Source organism: Centroberyx affinis, unplaced genomic scaffold (assembly GCF_046629955.1).
Source record: "Centroberyx affinis isolate AG114_WGS23_722 - 3 ecotype Tasmania unplaced genomic scaffold, CSIRO-AGI_Caff_v1 ptg000112l_1, whole genome shotgun sequence".
Lineage (NCBI taxonomy): Eukaryota > Metazoa > Chordata > Actinopteri > Beryciformes > Berycidae > Centroberyx > Centroberyx affinis.
In genome coordinates, this window is record NW_027278814.1 from 566,401 (window position 1) to 583,670 (window position 17,270).

A 17,270-nucleotide genomic window follows, 5' to 3' on the forward strand; every position below is an offset into this window, starting at 1 on the left:
ATATTTACACCATAATTTAGTGCAACAAATAATGGTGTATAGGTCTTTCTATTCACAGTGTGATTGTTTGGCTGTTTTTGTTTTGGAACTCTAAAGAACAGGTCCCCATTGACTTCAGTTGTTTTGGAGAAGGCTGCTACGAAGTTGTGCTGGCAACCTCCCTGTGTGTTATATGGACTAACAAATTTCACCTGTGTTTCATTTGGCATGAGGGTGAGTAGATGATGAGAGAATTTTCACTGTCCAAGTTTGTCACAAGCAGCATCAGAATAACAAGAAAGAAGCAGCAGCAGACCAGTAATACATCTGGTAAACTATTAGCCTGCTTCTTTCAGCAGGAGACCAAACCAAACTGCTAAAGCATTCAGAGGCAGGGCGCCTAGCCAACTATTACATAATCTATGCAGATAGATGCTACCATATAATATGACCTACAACAGTGGTCAACCCTGTGCTGTATTCATCTATTGCACACACTGACATTAGGATGCAGTCAAGCTCAGCTGAGGACGCAGGGTCAGCATTACTGATTACTCAGCACTCTGTTCTCCTAAAATGCATAAAACAAGGGCTGCTGCTGCCACATGCATAGATTGAGTCTGTAGTCCTAAGAAATGTATTGCAGAGTAATGCAGAAAGGAAATACAGGGCTATAGGCTGAATCCACACACTGGCCCAAGATGCTGAACACTATTCCCACATTAGGGATATGGGCCGAGAGAATCAGGAGCGCTCTACAGAGGAGATAAAGTAGCTAGCCTATTTTCTTTGATCTAGTTCTGGTTCAGTCTAATTTTGGTCACACATATAGCTTATGGTGTAATGGATGTGAATCATAGTTTTCTTTTCTTATCCATTAAGACAATGTCTGTCTTCAACCTGTTGGAGCCTTCATGTCTACACACACACACACACACACACACACACACACACACACACACACACACACACACACACACACACACACACACACACACACACACACACACACACACACACACACACACACACACACACACACACACACACACACACACACACACACACACACACACACACACACACACACACACACACACACACACACACGTCTAACAATGGCATTTCACATGCAGTACATTTTCTGAATAACATGCAAAAATATAAAGGTTGTCACTCACTGAATTTGTTTTTCCTGCATAATGCTACGTTTTCAGTAAATGCCTGAGGTTATCATGAATGTTCTGAGTCTTCTTGATGCAGATTCCTACCTTTTGACATCAATGCTGGGAACTGATGAGCGTCACGTCTCCCCCTCCCCTCCCCTCCCCTCCCCTTCTTCTTGCTCTCCACGTCTCTCTGCCATCCTCCTGTTTCACTTTTTCAGAATTATACAGCAGCAGCAAGCTTCAACTTAATTTCCTGGTATGATGCACCAGTGTGATGCTCTCAATTAGTTTTCCAAAAAAGGCAAGGATCCAAAAGAAACAAAAGACTGACTGATATTGCAATGAAACAAAAAGAAGTGTCTACAGGCACAGGGTCAGATACCATGTCATGCACCTATAGGTCAAAGGTTAAACACAAATATGGAAATCTGATCTGGAATCAATGGTTTGGATCAATCTCTACCATGAGCTCCCCAAGAAATGAGCTACTAGCCTATCCAGAATACCAGTATCGTTCCTTAGCACAACAATGTCTGCAGTCAGGTCTTCAGTAATTTTCTCCCACTGTCCTCATTAGCAGAACAATCTAAGATCCACAACACCAGAGTTATTTCTCTTTTATCTATGAAGACACACAGAACGTGATGGGGAGGCTTTAACTGGGTCAGAATGAGTTTGGCTGATAGGGGAATATGAAAAAGAATAAAACAAGAAGGTCACAACCTGACTCCTTCCCACACAGGTTTACAGCAAAGTAAACCAGTATTTCTCAACCAGTGGCTCCGTTCTGACAAGGTCATGTAAATGTGCCCTTAAAAACATGCCAACAAATATTTATATTAGCAATGGGTGGCAACACTTCATCCATTTGCACTGGCAAGTTTTGGACCATTATGAATACAATTTTGAATGTATATTCTTTCCCTAGATTTGAGTGAGACACTCTCAGAGGTCACTGGTTTTGCCAAAGTGACCCTGTGCCCACCCGCTTGTTTATTCTTGCTTACGTTTTCTGGGATTGCTGTGACAGCTATGAACATTAGACAAATAATTTCAGTGTGGTACACTTCAATGGCCAAAATGCTTCACAGCATGTATAACAATGCCATGCAGTCTCTTATTAGGGAGGTGCTTTAGGGCAGTGACAATTTTATCAACTGCCATTGTCATTTCTTTCAAGGGCAACATGTTTACTTAGTTAATTTTCCTCTTCAAACAACAATGTTGATATATTGATGTTTAATATAACAGGTTTGAAGATTTGAGAATGAGGTTAAATTTGTGACAGTGCAAAAACCAGTTAAGAGCCACTGCAGTAAACAACAGGCTCAGTTATGAGCAGGAATCTAATTGATCATTTTTGATCTTTACATGATCAATACAGTTCAAGAAGAATTCCTAGAGCCAAACTTTGCATCCAATACTTTCAAACAGATCATTGACCACAAAAGGTCAATTTGTAAAACCTTGATCAGGGACCGTTCAAAATGTATTGACTAGTACAAAGAAACACATACACAACTGACATTAAGACAACTGACATTCGGTCAGAATTTGCTTAAAAAAACAGACTATTTTGATTCTATCTGTGGCCATGAAGAGAGAGAGCAAAGTAGGTGAGGAACTCAGTTTTGTTGCTTGGGTTTCCTCATTCATTTGCAAAGTTATGGTAACATTTTGGGTGTCTGATCAATATTGAAACACTAATCAGTACATAAGATTATGCTTCTAAAACAATACACCAACAGGCAAACATTTGCATTACACATATAATGACCTTTAAGTAGCTTTGCTCCAAAGTGATGTGGATTTGAGAGATTTTTTGTTTAAGCATTTTATTGTGATTTTACAAAATAAAATAAGTAACTTAAATTATATTTGTAACAATTGTATTCTGAAACACATTTGGCCACTTCCCTAGACGTAAAGCAATCCCATGGCTTTCTACTTTATTTATCTTTTTTTTTTTTTTTAAATGGAGATCACCATTGGAAGTTCTTAAGACTTTGCTCAATTTGTGTCTGGGGAATAAATGAGTAGGCTTGTGGAATTTTCAGCAAGGAAACTTAGTGAAAATGTGTCCATTGACGAGCTGCAGGGATCTTTACCTTTCCAAGATGCACCAAGAACATTGGATCAAATCCTATTAAACTGAGAATCTAATATGAAAACAAAAATCAAGTCCTAAATGACGTATTCAATGCGTAAATGTGAAAAATCTTCTCTTTTTTTTTTGTTCAGTAGTTTATCCAAATTCACATTCTTAACATCAAAGAGAATGTTGTGCAAAATAAAAACAAAACAAAAAACAAAGGTGCAAATAAATTAAATTAGATGCATACACTCTTCTACACACTTCTTTCCACAAGGTTTTCATTGGATCTGTTGTCTGTACAGTAGCTGACCATTTACTGTCTGAAAAATGAATAAACTATGTACACATCTATGGACTCCAATTCAGCATGGAGTCTGCACCACCACAGGCGATTTAAAAAAAGAAAAGAACATTTTGTCTTTGTGTGTCTTTTAAATATAAAATGTGTCCCAGCCTTCTGGCAAACACACGGCTCCGTCAAATAGCAGTCCACTCTGGCTCAAACTCTGCTCCAGCTCTGGTAATGATCCCATTATTATCATTATTATCAATACTATCATTATTATTATTATCATCATTATTATTATTATTCACAGCCTTTTTGGATCCTCCTTTAACACTGTCCCATCCCAACTCCTCAAACACTCAACAACAGCAGCAGGAGCTGTATCCAGCATCCAATCAGCACAGGGGGAATGGAGGAATGATGATTTTCTTAAAGTTCCAGAGGGGAAAAAAGATAAAAATAATCAATAGTTCGCAATGGATTTAATAGTTCACCTCTCGACTCAAACCATCCCCTAGAGTTGAGACAGGCGACTGTCCTGGTCTCAGCTGTAGAGCAGGGGGGCGTCGGGTCTCGTTCGACGGTCGGGTGTGAGGTTTTCTGACGAGAGGCGGCGGCGAATGTGAAGGTCTATGAGTTGCTGGCAGCGTTCTCATTGCTAGGTGAACTGGGGGAGGAAGAGGATGAGGAGGAAGGCGAGAAGTTCATTCCTGATAACCCCGGTGGGTCTGTGGCTGTGTTCTGTCCACTAAGACTCTTTCTGCACACAGGACACGTGTCGTGCTACGGGGGAGAGGGATAAAGAGTCGCGTAAGAGCTCAAATTCAGTTCACCATCAACACACAACTGAAAAGGTTTACAGATGATTGTTTGTTCTGCAAAGGGCAGTGGCATCCAATTCTGCTAAAAATGAAGTACAGCTATAAAAGATGGAGCGTACCTGTTCCAGCCACGGTACTATACAGTCATTGTGAAACAAATGATTGCATGGCAGTTGTCTAACGTTCTCCCCGACGCTGTAGTCTTCTTTGCACACAGGACACTCTAAACCAGCACCTGCACAAACAGAGAGCAAATTCAGACAAATCTATATACTGCGTGTGTGACTCACGGTCTACACCCGTCACATCGGCACGTCAGCAACATGCCTGAGACCTCAGTCTGTGTTCACACTGGTCCCGTTTTAGCCGCGCATCCAAAAGCGTGAAATCAAGCACTTAGCCTTGAAATACACAAGCAGAAACTAAAATATATCACTGATGTGTGTAAGTATGCTTATTTTGTACAGTTTTCCTACTGGAACCATCGAGTGAGACAAACTTTCTCCAGCATGCAACAAAAACAACAATCCTCTCACATACAACGGCATAGCTTACCATTCATAAAAGTCATTCTTTGCTGCTATTTCAGTGAATTTTTTATTCTTAGCTCTGTATAGGAAAAATGAGATTGCAAAAGCTACCACTGTAACAGGAATGTAATTAAAAGTGAAAATCAGTATAAAAATATAAATAGGATAGATGAGGAGAGATGGGCTGATTCTCAGCAGTTCTCTGGTTAATAGAGAAAACACACCAAAATACTGCTATTTAAATGATTTCAAGGCCTATGGAATGGTGTGTAGGTGGACAAAAAAATTGACTTTTAGTGTAAAAAGACATATCAGGTCAGATTTGTTTTTTTTTTTATTTTGTAAGATATAAACATGACATACAGCAGACATACAGCAAACAACAGCGACAGAGAATAATACAAAACAGGAATGTGAAACACAAACCACAGAAAACACAAAACACAAGCGAAGACATTACAATACATGACAACACAATGTTGTAAGGAGCTGGTGTAAAAAAAGGGAAGCATTTCTGTTCTGAAAGCCAGACGACTTACAAAACGCAGCTGAGTCTTTTCTGGTGTAGACTGGGCGTGAGTGAGAGAGAGTGAGTAAGTGTGAGTTTGACAGAGAGAAGCGGACTCACCCACATGTTCTTCTGTGATGGTGATGGTGGGTAAACTCTTTATCCTCTCTCTGTCTGCAGGGGGAGGACCCGTGTTTTCAAACTGGTTCAATAGCTACAATGGAAAGAAGCAAGAAAAACAATTATCAATGATATACATATAAGCACTAAAGTGCTTTGTGGAAGCAATATGCTGTTGTACTGCTGCAAAATAAATGGGGATTTTATACACTGTTCCCAGAACTGTGATCCAAGGGCTCTTTGACACAATTGACACCTGTACTTTTATCCACACTGGAGGATAAAAAACACTTCTTTGTGTACCTGTGTAATGATAGCATCAAGCCCATTGGCACCCCAGGCATAGTCCATTGGATTGGAATGCAGCATACCCCTAAAAAACAGAAGGTGGTCAGCAAAAAGAAACATTAGCAAAAAGAGTAAACATTTTATGACTCAGGGAGTAGGTCAAATTGATTTATCTAACATGAAACAAGAGTGGTTTGAAAAACAATATGCATTACAGTTTTGAATTACCACATACAGTATATAAAGTACATACAGCAAGTTCAGTGTCACATACATACCATGGTCCCATCCCAATGTTTGGCATGGCTGTAGGTGCTATGATTCCATTTACTAGCTGCTGGATAATTCTGTAAAGGGGAAAACATCAGACACTTTCAGCAAGTTTTCTGTGGATCAAACTGAAACCACCCAGAGAAGGAAAACCCACTGAGAACAAGGTTCCCTTTTACTGAACAAAGCTGCTGATAACGCAATACTGCAAAATACAAAATTCAATAAACGACAGAAACCAAGAGCAATCAAAGCACACATGACAAAAGAAACTATTTTGTCCACCCTTCAGTTAGTCATTTTATCTAAATTGTGTAGGCTAAATGGAATGAGTGAGTCTAATTTAATCATTTCTGACACTACTTTGTTCTATATAGTAGCTGCAAAAAAGCTACATACATGTTCCTAGTTCTGTGGTGATGCACAGATTTCCATAACTAGACACTTGAGTTTGACAATTTGTTGTTCTATACTTTATGAATGAGGTAATAATATATTTTATGTAAGAGGGCATTAAAGATAGACAAAAATGAATGTTCCTTCACTTCATGTTCCTTTTCCTAACCGTTTATGAAACACTTTGTACATTTTGTTTTGAAAAGAGCTATACAAATAAAGTTTATTGTTATTATTATAATAAACGTTGGTATTGGTCTTTCCACATACCAGGAAATAACCAACCTACCTTCTGAAGCAATTCTCAGGGATGCATGAGAAACGTTTCACTCTTAATATAGTAGCACAATCAATGAGAGTATAAGCAGCAGCTAAATATAAGCTGCTGCATCTAAATATAAGCTGCTGCATCTAAATAGATAATGTTCCCATAATCTAGCACTGGCATAAATGTTGCTAAGACTATTTTAAAAGTCTAAAACATGTGAGGTATACTTTACTCATGCAAAAAAAGCTGAATGGTTAAACAGTAACTTCTGGCGTCCCAGAACATCCTCCCACACACACTCTACAGCTGAAAAAGTCTCACCCCTCTAACGTGGGCACTCCTTCGTGGCGCGTCCCCTGCCGCCGAGGGACGTGTCGACCCCGGGGTTGCCGCGCACTGTACCGCTGTCGCGACGCCATCTCCCGTTCTCTCCTATTCTCCGCCTCCCGGTTGTCTTCTGTCGGCAGTCCCGCTCGAAGGTCAAAGTTCTCGTCAAAAATCCCCAGGGCAAACTGGCCGTACCCAGGGGGGAACGTGAACAAGTGCTGGTGGTCCAAGTTCTGGAGGGAAAGGAAGAGACAGTGTCAGTCATGGTGTAAGGAGCAAACCAGTCGCTCTCTTGGTCCCTCTTGACCAACTGATTTAACAAATGACTGTGACCCACTGACCTCAAAGGATGGCCGGTTCTGATCACTGGTGGAGGCTGTGGATGTGGACCCATTTTCAGTGCTGTGTGGAGGCAAGGTGCAGCCAGTGAAAATCATAGCTCCAGTAGTCTTGTTTCAACTCAACATTACATCAAACACATGAGCCACACAAGGGCACTTCACACTGTACCTTCTTTCCTCAGGCAGTTCCTCAATGAAGCCAGATTCACAGCGTGGACAGGTATAGTCCTACAGTGAAAATATGAATATAAATATTTTATATGTAAGCATATGGCATGCCTATCATGTATGGCATCTCATAATGGATATAATAAGCCCTCCTATACCCGCAAATTTCTGTGAAAAGCAGAATATGCTATATTTAAGGGTGTCCCGCTACTGGTCGTTCACAGATGTCTCACTGACAGTTGGCTAATGAAGTCAATGCGTGGGTCAACACATTGTCACAAACTGTGAATAAGACATTTGTGAACACATCAGTTAGCAAGTTCTCCTCTTGACAATGCCCTGCCATACTGTTGTTACTGTAAAATTCAAGAAGCTTCCCATGAATAGCTTAACGGCAGATTGTTGAGGCAGGCAGCCTGTTGTTGCAACGTTAACGGCACACACGAGATTGCTTAAAAGAGTCTGTTAAAAGTGATATTGTCCAAGTTTTGCTTCTTTTGTAATGCGAACCTAACGACCTAGCTATAAGCCCTATAACAAATGATTTCCCATGTAGGTTTTTTCATTAAATCATAAAAAAACCTCGCTCTCACCCATTGACAGATGGCAAGAATTGACTACGCTTACTTCGGTTAGCTAGCTTGCTAAGAGGCTAGCCACGATGAGACAAGTAGCTAAGGTCAGCTCGTTATCCAGTATCCAGTGAAGCCATGATGTATCTTTAATACCCAAGATTAGTGATCAAATAACGTGAGCTTACCCGCCAACTATATGATCAGATTGTCAAACCCGTTGTTGCCTATAGTCCAACATGGGCTAACTAGCGTAGCTCACAGCAGTGTGTCGACGTGACTGGCTCTGCGCCACCACACACACACATCGGCACACACAATTATAAACGCCATGATATCTTTAGTCTGTCCTGGAGTAGTTCGTACAGAAGCAAAATGTGACTGTGGTCCTTACCGGTAAACGCGGACTGATCTCTGCTGAACATCGGTGACAGAAAAACCGGCAGGGCCGTGGGGGAGCTTCAGCCATTTCTAAGTCAGTTAAACTAGCCAGATCGTTACGGTACGGACGGGTAGCAACAAGGGACAACAACAAAACCTGAAGAGTGGCAACGGAAACGAGCAGGAGGAAACGGAAATAGACCAGTACCAACTTATTGTTAGCCAGCCAGGTAGCTAACATACGACAGTGGGAAAAGGCTTTTTAGTAAAGACTCATCCAAAACTCGTCAGAGTTGTTTCCGCATATTAATTATTCCTCCTGCTACGATCATGGAGGCTAGCGATACAGGTAATATTTCACTATGAATTCGGACGTAAACATGGCGCGATGATAGCTAACATTAACGTTAGCTAGGTTAGCAGCTAGCTAACGTGGCTGTGTCAAAGCCTGCTTGATGGGATAAGCGGCGTATAACGTCATCTGGCTTAGCTAGCAAAGTAGCAAAGAATATCATTAGCATAATATTTATTAAATCGTAATTAAATGCCTGGCTTTGTTCAGGTCTGCCAACACTAACATTGACGTTTTAATGACAGTGAATGACTTGTTTTCTCAGTTCAAAGTGAAAGCTCAGAGTCAAAGTTATTGTTATTGTTCCTAAGAGCTTTGTTGTGCATCAGTCTTTAGTCTATCAAATGTCTAAATTGCGAGGATATACACATATATGTACCATGTATATATAGTTATATACATACATACCTTAAAATGCATTTGAATATTTCATAACATCAGTTTCAGACTTCATAGTATGCAGGAGTTGAATTCATAAATTCATAAAATGTGACTGTAAGCCTTGCTGCCTTCACAACCAGCTCCGCATCTGCATAACTTATTATTTTAACCATGCATAATTTATACCTCTATCCGTTTGCAGGACGAGGAGGTTGGAAGTCAAAGTCTGTCAAACCGCAGAAAAACAAAATGAGTTTGAACATTCTCCGTCAAGAGGAGCTTATAGCTCAGAAGAAGAGGGAGATTGAGGCCAAGTTGGCAGAGCAAGCAAAAAAGAGTGTGCAAACCCCTAGCAAGCCCTTGCCTCAAAGGTAACAATATGCTCATGGTTCTGCATGTAAACATCTCTGGGATGGGAATGGGAATAATTTTATATGCCAATTGCAATAATGTCAGTTATTGCCAAATTGGTATTTTTAGTGTGCAGGTATTACATTGTTTAGCACTCTTCATGGAAGTCACCATACTTCTCATGGGTATGCATTCATCACACTAAAAATGAATATTGTAAACATTTTTTTTACATTCTGATTCCAGTACTTCTCCCAGTCCCCAAGGAACCTCAAACAAGTTTGCAAATGATGGGAGCTTCTTACAACAGTTCATGAAGATGCAGAAGGATAAATCCACCACTGGTTAGTGCCTTAAGCTGCATACTTTTGACTAAGATTCAGTTATTCTTTTCTCATGTTAATAAATAAGTACAACAAAAGCACTAAACATTTTTGTCCATGTGCCACAGTGGCTGGACACTTTTTTTTATTTGACCCATCAAATATGTTTTTTAGTTAGACAGCTAAACAATGATTGGTTACCTACCAAATTGGCTGGTTGAGTAAGAAACCTTCCCATCCATATAGCATTTAGCTGATGGCTTGTGTTAATTTCCGAACTTGAGTATGACACCTCATCATATTATCCCAATTGTACCCTTCTAGGTTCCACTGGTGAAACCAAAACTCCCTCTACTCCATCATCAGGAGGAACCTCGCTGCATAAAAAGAGTATTCTCGTAGGCAAGCGGCCTGGCCTAGGAATCAGTAGCATGCTTAGTCAGTTCAAGAACTACTCCCAGTCCAAGAAGAACCCAGTCCTCAGCCAGAGGCCGAGTGTATTTTGTTCTCCAGATGGTGAAGATGAGGAAGAAGAGGCTGACGATGACTCCGGCTTCCTAGAGATGAAAGGTAATTCAAGACCTGTGTTTTACAGAGTGACCCTGGACAACTCCAATGGCCTGGACTCCTCAGTGTCTCCTCTATGTACTCCAGTGGCACACTTGCCTTGTGACTGGCATTTTGACTTAGGTACACTTACAGTAAATGTACTCATAGCCTGCTTAAAGTCTCTCCCCCAGAGGACTCAGACACCAGACTCATTCTGGACAAGATGGCCTCTTTTGTGGCAGAGGGTGGACCCGAGCTAGAGAGAAAGGCCAAGGAGGACTATAAGGACAATCCTGTTTTCACGTAAGTCTGAAGGACAGTTTAGCTACTCATATAGCTTTATTTTACTCTCAATATTTTCAAACTCATCTGGTGTCACCTGTCATCATTCCCTTTCAGGTTTTTGTATGATAAGAACAGCAGAGATTATCTCTACTACAGAAAGAGAGTTGCAGAATTCAGAAAGGCTTTGCCAAAACCTGAGAATACATCACATAATGGTAAGATTAACTCACTCTCTCACTCTGTCTTTTTCTCTTTCTTTCACGTCTTCTCTCAGAACTACAAAACTGTAATGTGGACAGTATGAACATCTTACAGTGTCATCAGTTAAAATTTTGTCACAACATGACTTCACGGGGACTTTCTTGGGCAGTTTGATATATTATAGTAGACAACAATACATGTGTAATTTCCATTCATAACTCTTAGGTATATCCATTTACATTCGCTGCAACTTTTTACCTAAGTCAGTGTGCAACTTTCCTTCAAACCCATCCCTCACAAATACATTCAGTTGTGTCATGGCTGGCATGGTTGTTTACTATGATTGATTATGTTACCCCTTTTCCTCTGTTGGAAAGCTCACATTGCAACCAGAAGGACATGATATTAGGTTTAGTGAACACAGAACTGAGTGAAGCATGTTCCACCTTCATTATTTGGAACGGGACTGATTTACTAACTCTGACGCTGCTCAAAGCCTAGTCATTTGTACAATTTGCAAAGATAGGATTAGCTCAACTGGGGGTAGTACAATTAACCTGTTCGACATCTTCAATAGAAGCGCTCCAAAGAACTGAAAAGCTGAAAGCTTGAAATTGCACGGTTCAACATCTTGCTCGAATGCATTATTGAGCACAGCCAAATAGATAAATTATTGATCTGTGTTGCCTTCAAATACTGTCAGATATATTGTTATTGCAAAAATTAGCTAAGTGGTTGATACTCGTTACAAGATGCCCAACCACAAATATGTTTTCATGAAACTATTCCACAACTGTACTTTGAATGCCGTGTGTGAAGATATACCATACCGTGTTTTGTCATACTTCAGTGCCCTATTTGAGTCTAATTATTTCATTCGTGACTCATATTTGTTTACATTTGGAAACTAGATTTTATTAAAATAGGCCAGAAAACCCAGTGATTGATCATAAGGGTAGTTATTCTATTACTTGTGTTTAATAAACAGACTTTTGTTAAAAGCTGCAAATGGAGTGCTGTTGTTACCAGTTGGGTTGTGCTTTTCAGTAACTTGCAAACTACCCTTAGAAAAGCAACATGAAAAATATTGTGCATTGCATATTGTGAATCGTGATATTATGTGTAAAGATTGTAATAGGATAGTTTCTCCATATTGCCCACCCCTAAGTTGCACCCAGTTGCATGAGAAGCATATTAAGATTTTAAGAATCATGCATATCCACACCTCAACATCATATAAGTAGATCAAAGTTGCATAGTATAAATGAATATGTTGGAGCCTCTCTGGGCATTATATGTTCTCCATTTACTATAGTAAAAGCTTCACATCCATGCAGTTCCCCATTCACCACCCCTATCCCCCTTGCTCCTCCTCCCTCCTTCCTCTTCTTATCCCCTACTGGCTCTAGACTGGTGTGTGAGGGCCAGTTGAGTACGGTACAGTAGTAGAGTGTGAGTTGAGCCCCAGTACTGATAGGCTGCTTAAAGTCTCCCCCCCAGTGGACGAGGAAACCCAGCAGGTGGCTGAGAAGCTGGCCAAGTTTGTGGCGGAGGGTGGCCCCGAGGTGGAAGCCATCGCTGCCGAGAACAACCGAGACAACCCTGCATTCAGGTCAGTCACTCTCCATATATGGCAATGTTATATTTCCTGATCTTTCCACTTGTGTGAGTTACATTGTCCTGAAAGCCTGATTTCATTTTCTAATTCGCATTACACTGAATACCCAATGTCCCTCCCTCAGTTTTTTGTATGACCACCAAAGTCCAGCCTTCCGCTTCTACAAAGAGAAAATGGAGGAGTATCGCCAGGCTGCAGCCTCCCAGGGCTCATCATCTCCAGCAGCAGAGTCGGGGATAGAAGTCCAGCGACAATCTGCACCTCCGCTGCCAGGGGTTCCTCCGCCTCCACCCTCACTTCCCCAGTACCCCCACCTAGCCAGTCAGGTGATCTCCACATCTCTACCCCACAGTCAGGAGGCAGAAACCCCTCCCGTCAAACGGAAGAGGAAGAGTCGATGGGGGTCGGAAGATGACAAAGTGGAGTTGCCCATTCCTCCCATCATCATCCCTCAGGAGGTGGATTATGTGGACCCGAACACGCCCTCTCTCTCTGGTACAAGAACTTGTGCATTGTGTACATATCTAAATACTACACTATGCATATACACACATACACATTACATTCTTCCATCCTTGATTAACATAAAACATGTAACTTGTCACTAACTCCTAAACCTAAGCCTAACGTAACCCTATCTAACTGTAAGCTTATTCCACTGACAACCAGAAAAATGTCCTTTCAGTTCAGTACTTCAGTACAATTCCAGTTTTTTCTATTGTGTGGAAATTGTGTCCTTAAATTACATGACTATGTGCACGCACTTGACATTCTTCTCTTCTTGGAAGACCACAACTGGATTTCATAATCTCTAACCATAAACACTAGATCCTATCTCTTGTACTCTCACATAAAATGCAAAACAGGAATCTAGCCCTGTATAAAGTACATGTAACTCTTCCCAGACCCACTAAAATCCCCATAAAGTAGACTTCCATGATACTGTTCTTTTTGTTACTCTCATTTACTTGCATCCTTATGTTTATGTGACCATAGAACTTGGTTGTGATGTTTGTTTCAGCCCAGGAGCTGAGGGGTCTTGGCTATAAGAAGGGGAAGCCACTTGGTCTGGTAGGAGTGACAGAGCTGTCCGAGGACCAGAAGAAACAGCTCAAAGAACAACAAGAGGTACAAAAAATCTGACAGAATGTATCCATTATACTTAGATGGGAAGTACACCATTATATTTTAAATAATACGACTGACTCCCTATGTCTGGTTTCAATTTAATGTGTCTTTTGGAGCATTCAGAGCGCTTTCATAACTCTGGAACATCAGATCATAAATTCTAGGTTTTACCTCTTATCAAAAATATGTGTTGACCTTGTGTGTGTTGTGTTCCCTTACTTCCTCTACAGATGCAAGAGATGTATGACATGATCATGAAGCACAAGCGTGCAATGGCAGAGATGCAAGTGATGTGGGAGAAGGCCATGAGAGACCACCAACACGAGTACGATAGTGATGAAGAGGTGGACCATGAGGCAGGCACCTGGGAGCATCGCCTCCGCCAGATGGAGATGGAGAAGACGCGGGGTAAGACTTGCTCCCATAACCCCAGCAGTTATCGATGCTTGATAACCAGCTGTTATCATGCTGAGGTGCTCGACCCTTGGTGTTAACAGCTGTTTGTCTCTACTTCACCAGAGTGGGCAGAGTCTCTGACGGAAATGGGTAAAGGGAAACACTTTATCGGTGACTTCTTGCCCCCCGAGGAGCTGGACAAATTCATGGAGACCTTCAAGGCTCTCAAGGTCAGTTTTCCTCTGAATTCAATTAGTTTCTTTTCTTACAGGGAAATATTTTGTCGTCTTACAGGGGCTAGCATTGCCTATTCTCTGTGAACTTCCATGTCAGTGGCTTGGTTGCCTAAATGAAGAAAAAGAAAAGAAAACCTTGAGTTAAATAAAAAAGGAGGCAGCAAGTCTAATATAAATAATTGATTCCAGGCGTCCCACGGGTCATGAAATTTCTGAAATGTCCTGTAATTTTAAGAGGTATATTCTATCCTCTGAAGGAATGACATGTCAGGGTATTTTACACAAAGATCCCTTTACAAGAATCTACTGGAATGTATTGTACAGCTCACTACATACACCTTTATTGCATTATGTGGTGGCTGCTGGCCAGCCAGTGTTGTTTTTCCACAGCAAGGCCATACAGAGTTTAGCAGGACCTGGGTAAGCTCATAACATCTGTAAACACCACTTGTTTATTTATTTATTTAGCCCAGTTTGACACTGTTGAGGACTCCATACTATGACTTTTCAAAGCTGAAAAACAGCACAAGTATGCCAGGAGATAATTAAAATGTTGAGGTCATGGAAATGCACTGCTGTCATGGAAAGTTATGGAAATTAGACCCAGTATGGAAGACTGTGAAGTGCCACACAGCATGCCATTTGACTGTAATCACACTAGAAGATTTTGGTCCCCAAGAAAGCATTCCTCACCAATTTAGATATATTGGTGCACAATGCATCACATCATACCAAAGTGTTTCTCCAGACGTTTTCTTGTACCTGATCTTGAAATTGTGGCTGTGATGTCAACTTGGGTACATAGTTAATCAAAGAAAGCTGCAATGTGCATTAAAAACAATGTACAGTTTATTTATGTTCTTAAAGTGACTGTTTCCATTCTGCCCGTTTCATTCTGGGTTTTTTTCTTTTTTAGTTAAGTCAGATTTTCACAGTTCTGCCAGATGCCACAAAACAAAAGAAAATAAAAAGCAACAAATGGAGAACAAAAATAGAGCAGAAGCCACAGTAGGCAGAAATAAAAGGAAAAGATGACGATTCTGAAAATGAAAATGGGAGTGGGTGAAGGAGGAAATGGTGCACGTCTGTCTCTAAGCCTGGATGCCCTGGATACCCTGGATACGCATCTTCAATTTCCATGTCATGTCTTGCAGGAGGGCCGTGACCCAGACTATTCAGAATACAAGGAGTTCAAGTTGACGGTGGAGAATCTTGGCTTCCGAATGCTGATGAAAATGGGCTGGAAGGAAGGTGAAGGACTTGGTAATGACGGACAAGGCATCAAGGCCCCTGTCAACAAGTGAGGATTCATCTACGTTTTTTTTTACCTCTGACAATAAAATATATACAAATAAAAACATGTTATAGCTATTCTTCAAGTTTGAAACTTTTTAAAAAATAATACTGTATAAATGCTGCATGTGCACTTTGGTATCCACGTGATTATTTGGGCAATTGGATCACTGTGTGTCATCAGTGCGTCTTGTGCACATTTACAGCTGGATATATATATATATTTATCCAGATAAAATTTGAATGTCTAAAATGCTTGTTAATCCCAGATGTGCAGGTTACAGTAATACTCACTGTTGATGACTATAACGCTGTATATTTTTGTGCTCTGTCAAATTACCAAACACACAAACACAGAAAGTGACTCTGGGCCTCCTTTGTGTCCCGCTCTAGGGGAATTACAGCTGTGAATGGGGCAGGGTTTGGAGTGGACCGCCCAGCTGAACTCACAGGAAACGACGATGAGTACGATGCTTTTAGGAAGAGGATGATGCTTGCTTACCGCTTCAGGCCCAATCCACTGGTAACCTCAGTTTAAGATTTTTCTGTTTGCTGCAACAAAATATTGCACCATATGATTACAATATTATAGATTATGATATTATTACCTTATTATTTCTAGTTGCTTGTAAAAATCCTGACCTAGTAGTTACCTTTGGAAATGTTGCTCGTTTTATTTTAGTTTTTTTATTTACTGCACTGCTGGTGCACAGAACATGGGCAATTTCTATTAACGAATATTTGAATTTGGTGTATTGTAGTTTTTAATCTCACCTTTCTCTTTTTTCCCCCCACAGAATAATCCACGGAGACCGTATTACTGAGGTGGAGGGTTGTTATTGCTCATTTTCTTATAACACAGATGCTGGCTGCTGCTGGCACAGTTCTGCTCAGTTGTGAAAACGGACATTGTTGGATACAGAATTTGTTTTTGTTTTTTTAATTGGAGGAGGAGGCATTATTGATGAAGTTGGAGAATAGGAAAAACATTAGATCCATGTCAAATGATTCTCTTTTTCATTATTGATTTAACCCAGCTAAATAGAATAGTTTTGCATTATCAAAGCTGTTTATCCTGGATCCTACAGTTGATGGCTCATTTTTGTTACGTTTCAAACCAATACTGTAACAACTTCAAAGACCTACATTACTTGTTGATTACATTTTGACTTCCCTCATGATTTCACCGTTCAGTTCGAGTTTCCGTCTTTTTCCCTTTGAAAATGCTTGCATTCCCAACCAAATAACGCATTGATTTATTTGTTATTGTCTTTGATTATGATTCTTGCCTTTAGTGATTTTATTACTTTGCTGATCACCATGCTATGACAGAATTTTTGCACCTCTTCATGCTTCAATGTAAACAATAAAAATGGCCACTTACTTGAAAGTGGAGTTGTCAGAGATGTATCTTAATTGTAGTTAAGTATGACTACTGTATTTATCTGCTTGTTTATTCACTGCCCTTTTTGTTTATTAGGAGAAGCTAATAAGTAGAAGCTAAGATTAACCCACTGCTCACTCTGATAGACTCAAGTGCAGATATCTGTCAATTCATATTGATAATTACCATCAGTATCCATTTCTGTATGGCTCTGGACAGCAGTGAGTTCAAGATGTTGGTAATCCTTTCTGTTT

General features: G+C 40.5%; 2 protein-coding genes across 3 annotated transcripts; one reads left to right on the top strand and one right to left on the bottom strand.

Moving 5' to 3' along the window:
• Positions 1-2,975: 2,975 nt before the first annotated feature.
• On the bottom strand, positions 2,976-8,632 carry rnf126 (ring finger protein 126). Of its 2 annotated transcripts, none has more exons than XM_071527288.1 (9): positions 8,533-8,632; positions 7,568-7,626; positions 7,399-7,459; positions 7,133-7,290; positions 6,075-6,143; positions 5,812-5,881; positions 5,509-5,602; positions 4,470-4,585; positions 2,976-4,312 (listed from the first exon to the last, which is right to left on the bottom strand). In XM_071527288.1, exons 1-9 carry the CDS (start codon positions 8,605-8,607, stop codon positions 4,160-4,162), a joined length of 855 nt encoding a protein of 284 aa, XP_071383389.1. In that variant the 5' UTR covers positions 8,608-8,632; the 3' UTR covers positions 2,976-4,159. The 2 variants fall into 2 exon arrangements, with proteins under 2 accessions (XP_071383389.1, XP_071383381.1); XM_071527280.1 differs by having other exon boundaries at positions 7,052-7,290.
• Positions 8,633-8,723: 91 nt separating this feature from the next.
• Positions 8,724-17,006, top strand: sugp1 (SURP and G patch domain containing 1). Its single transcript, XM_071527018.1, has 14 exons — positions 8,724-8,868; positions 9,455-9,623; positions 9,850-9,947; positions 10,251-10,496; positions 10,655-10,778; positions 10,875-10,975; positions 12,450-12,573; positions 12,704-13,074; positions 13,601-13,707; positions 13,938-14,115; positions 14,227-14,333; positions 15,494-15,639; positions 16,026-16,155; positions 16,430-17,006. The coding sequence occupies exons 1-14, from the start codon at positions 8,850-8,852 to the stop codon at positions 16,454-16,456; spliced, it is 1,947 nt and encodes a 648-aa protein (XP_071383119.1). The 5' UTR covers positions 8,724-8,849; the 3' UTR covers positions 16,457-17,006.
• Positions 17,007-17,270: the final 264 nt, after the last annotated feature.

Coding starts and splice junctions, on each gene's coding strand:
- rnf126 (XM_071527280.1), bottom strand. CDS start 8,607: ATGGCTGAAGCTCCCCCACGGCCCTGCCGGTTTTTCTGTCACCGATGT. Junction 7,627..8,532: donor AGATCAGTCCGCGTTTACCG/GTAAGGACCACA, acceptor TTTTCACTGTAG/GACTATACCTGTCCACGCTG. Junction 5,882..6,074: donor AACATTGGGATGGGACCATG/GTATGTATGTGA, acceptor TCTGTTTTTTAG/GGGTATGCTGCATTCCAATC.
- sugp1 (XM_071527018.1), top strand. Junction 9,624..9,849: donor AGCAAGCCCTTGCCTCAAAG/GTAACAATATGC, acceptor TTCTGATTCCAG/TACTTCTCCCAGTCCCCAAG. Junction 10,779..10,874: donor AAGGACAATCCTGTTTTCAC/GTAAGTCTGAAG, acceptor ATTCCCTTTCAG/GTTTTTGTATGATAAGAACA.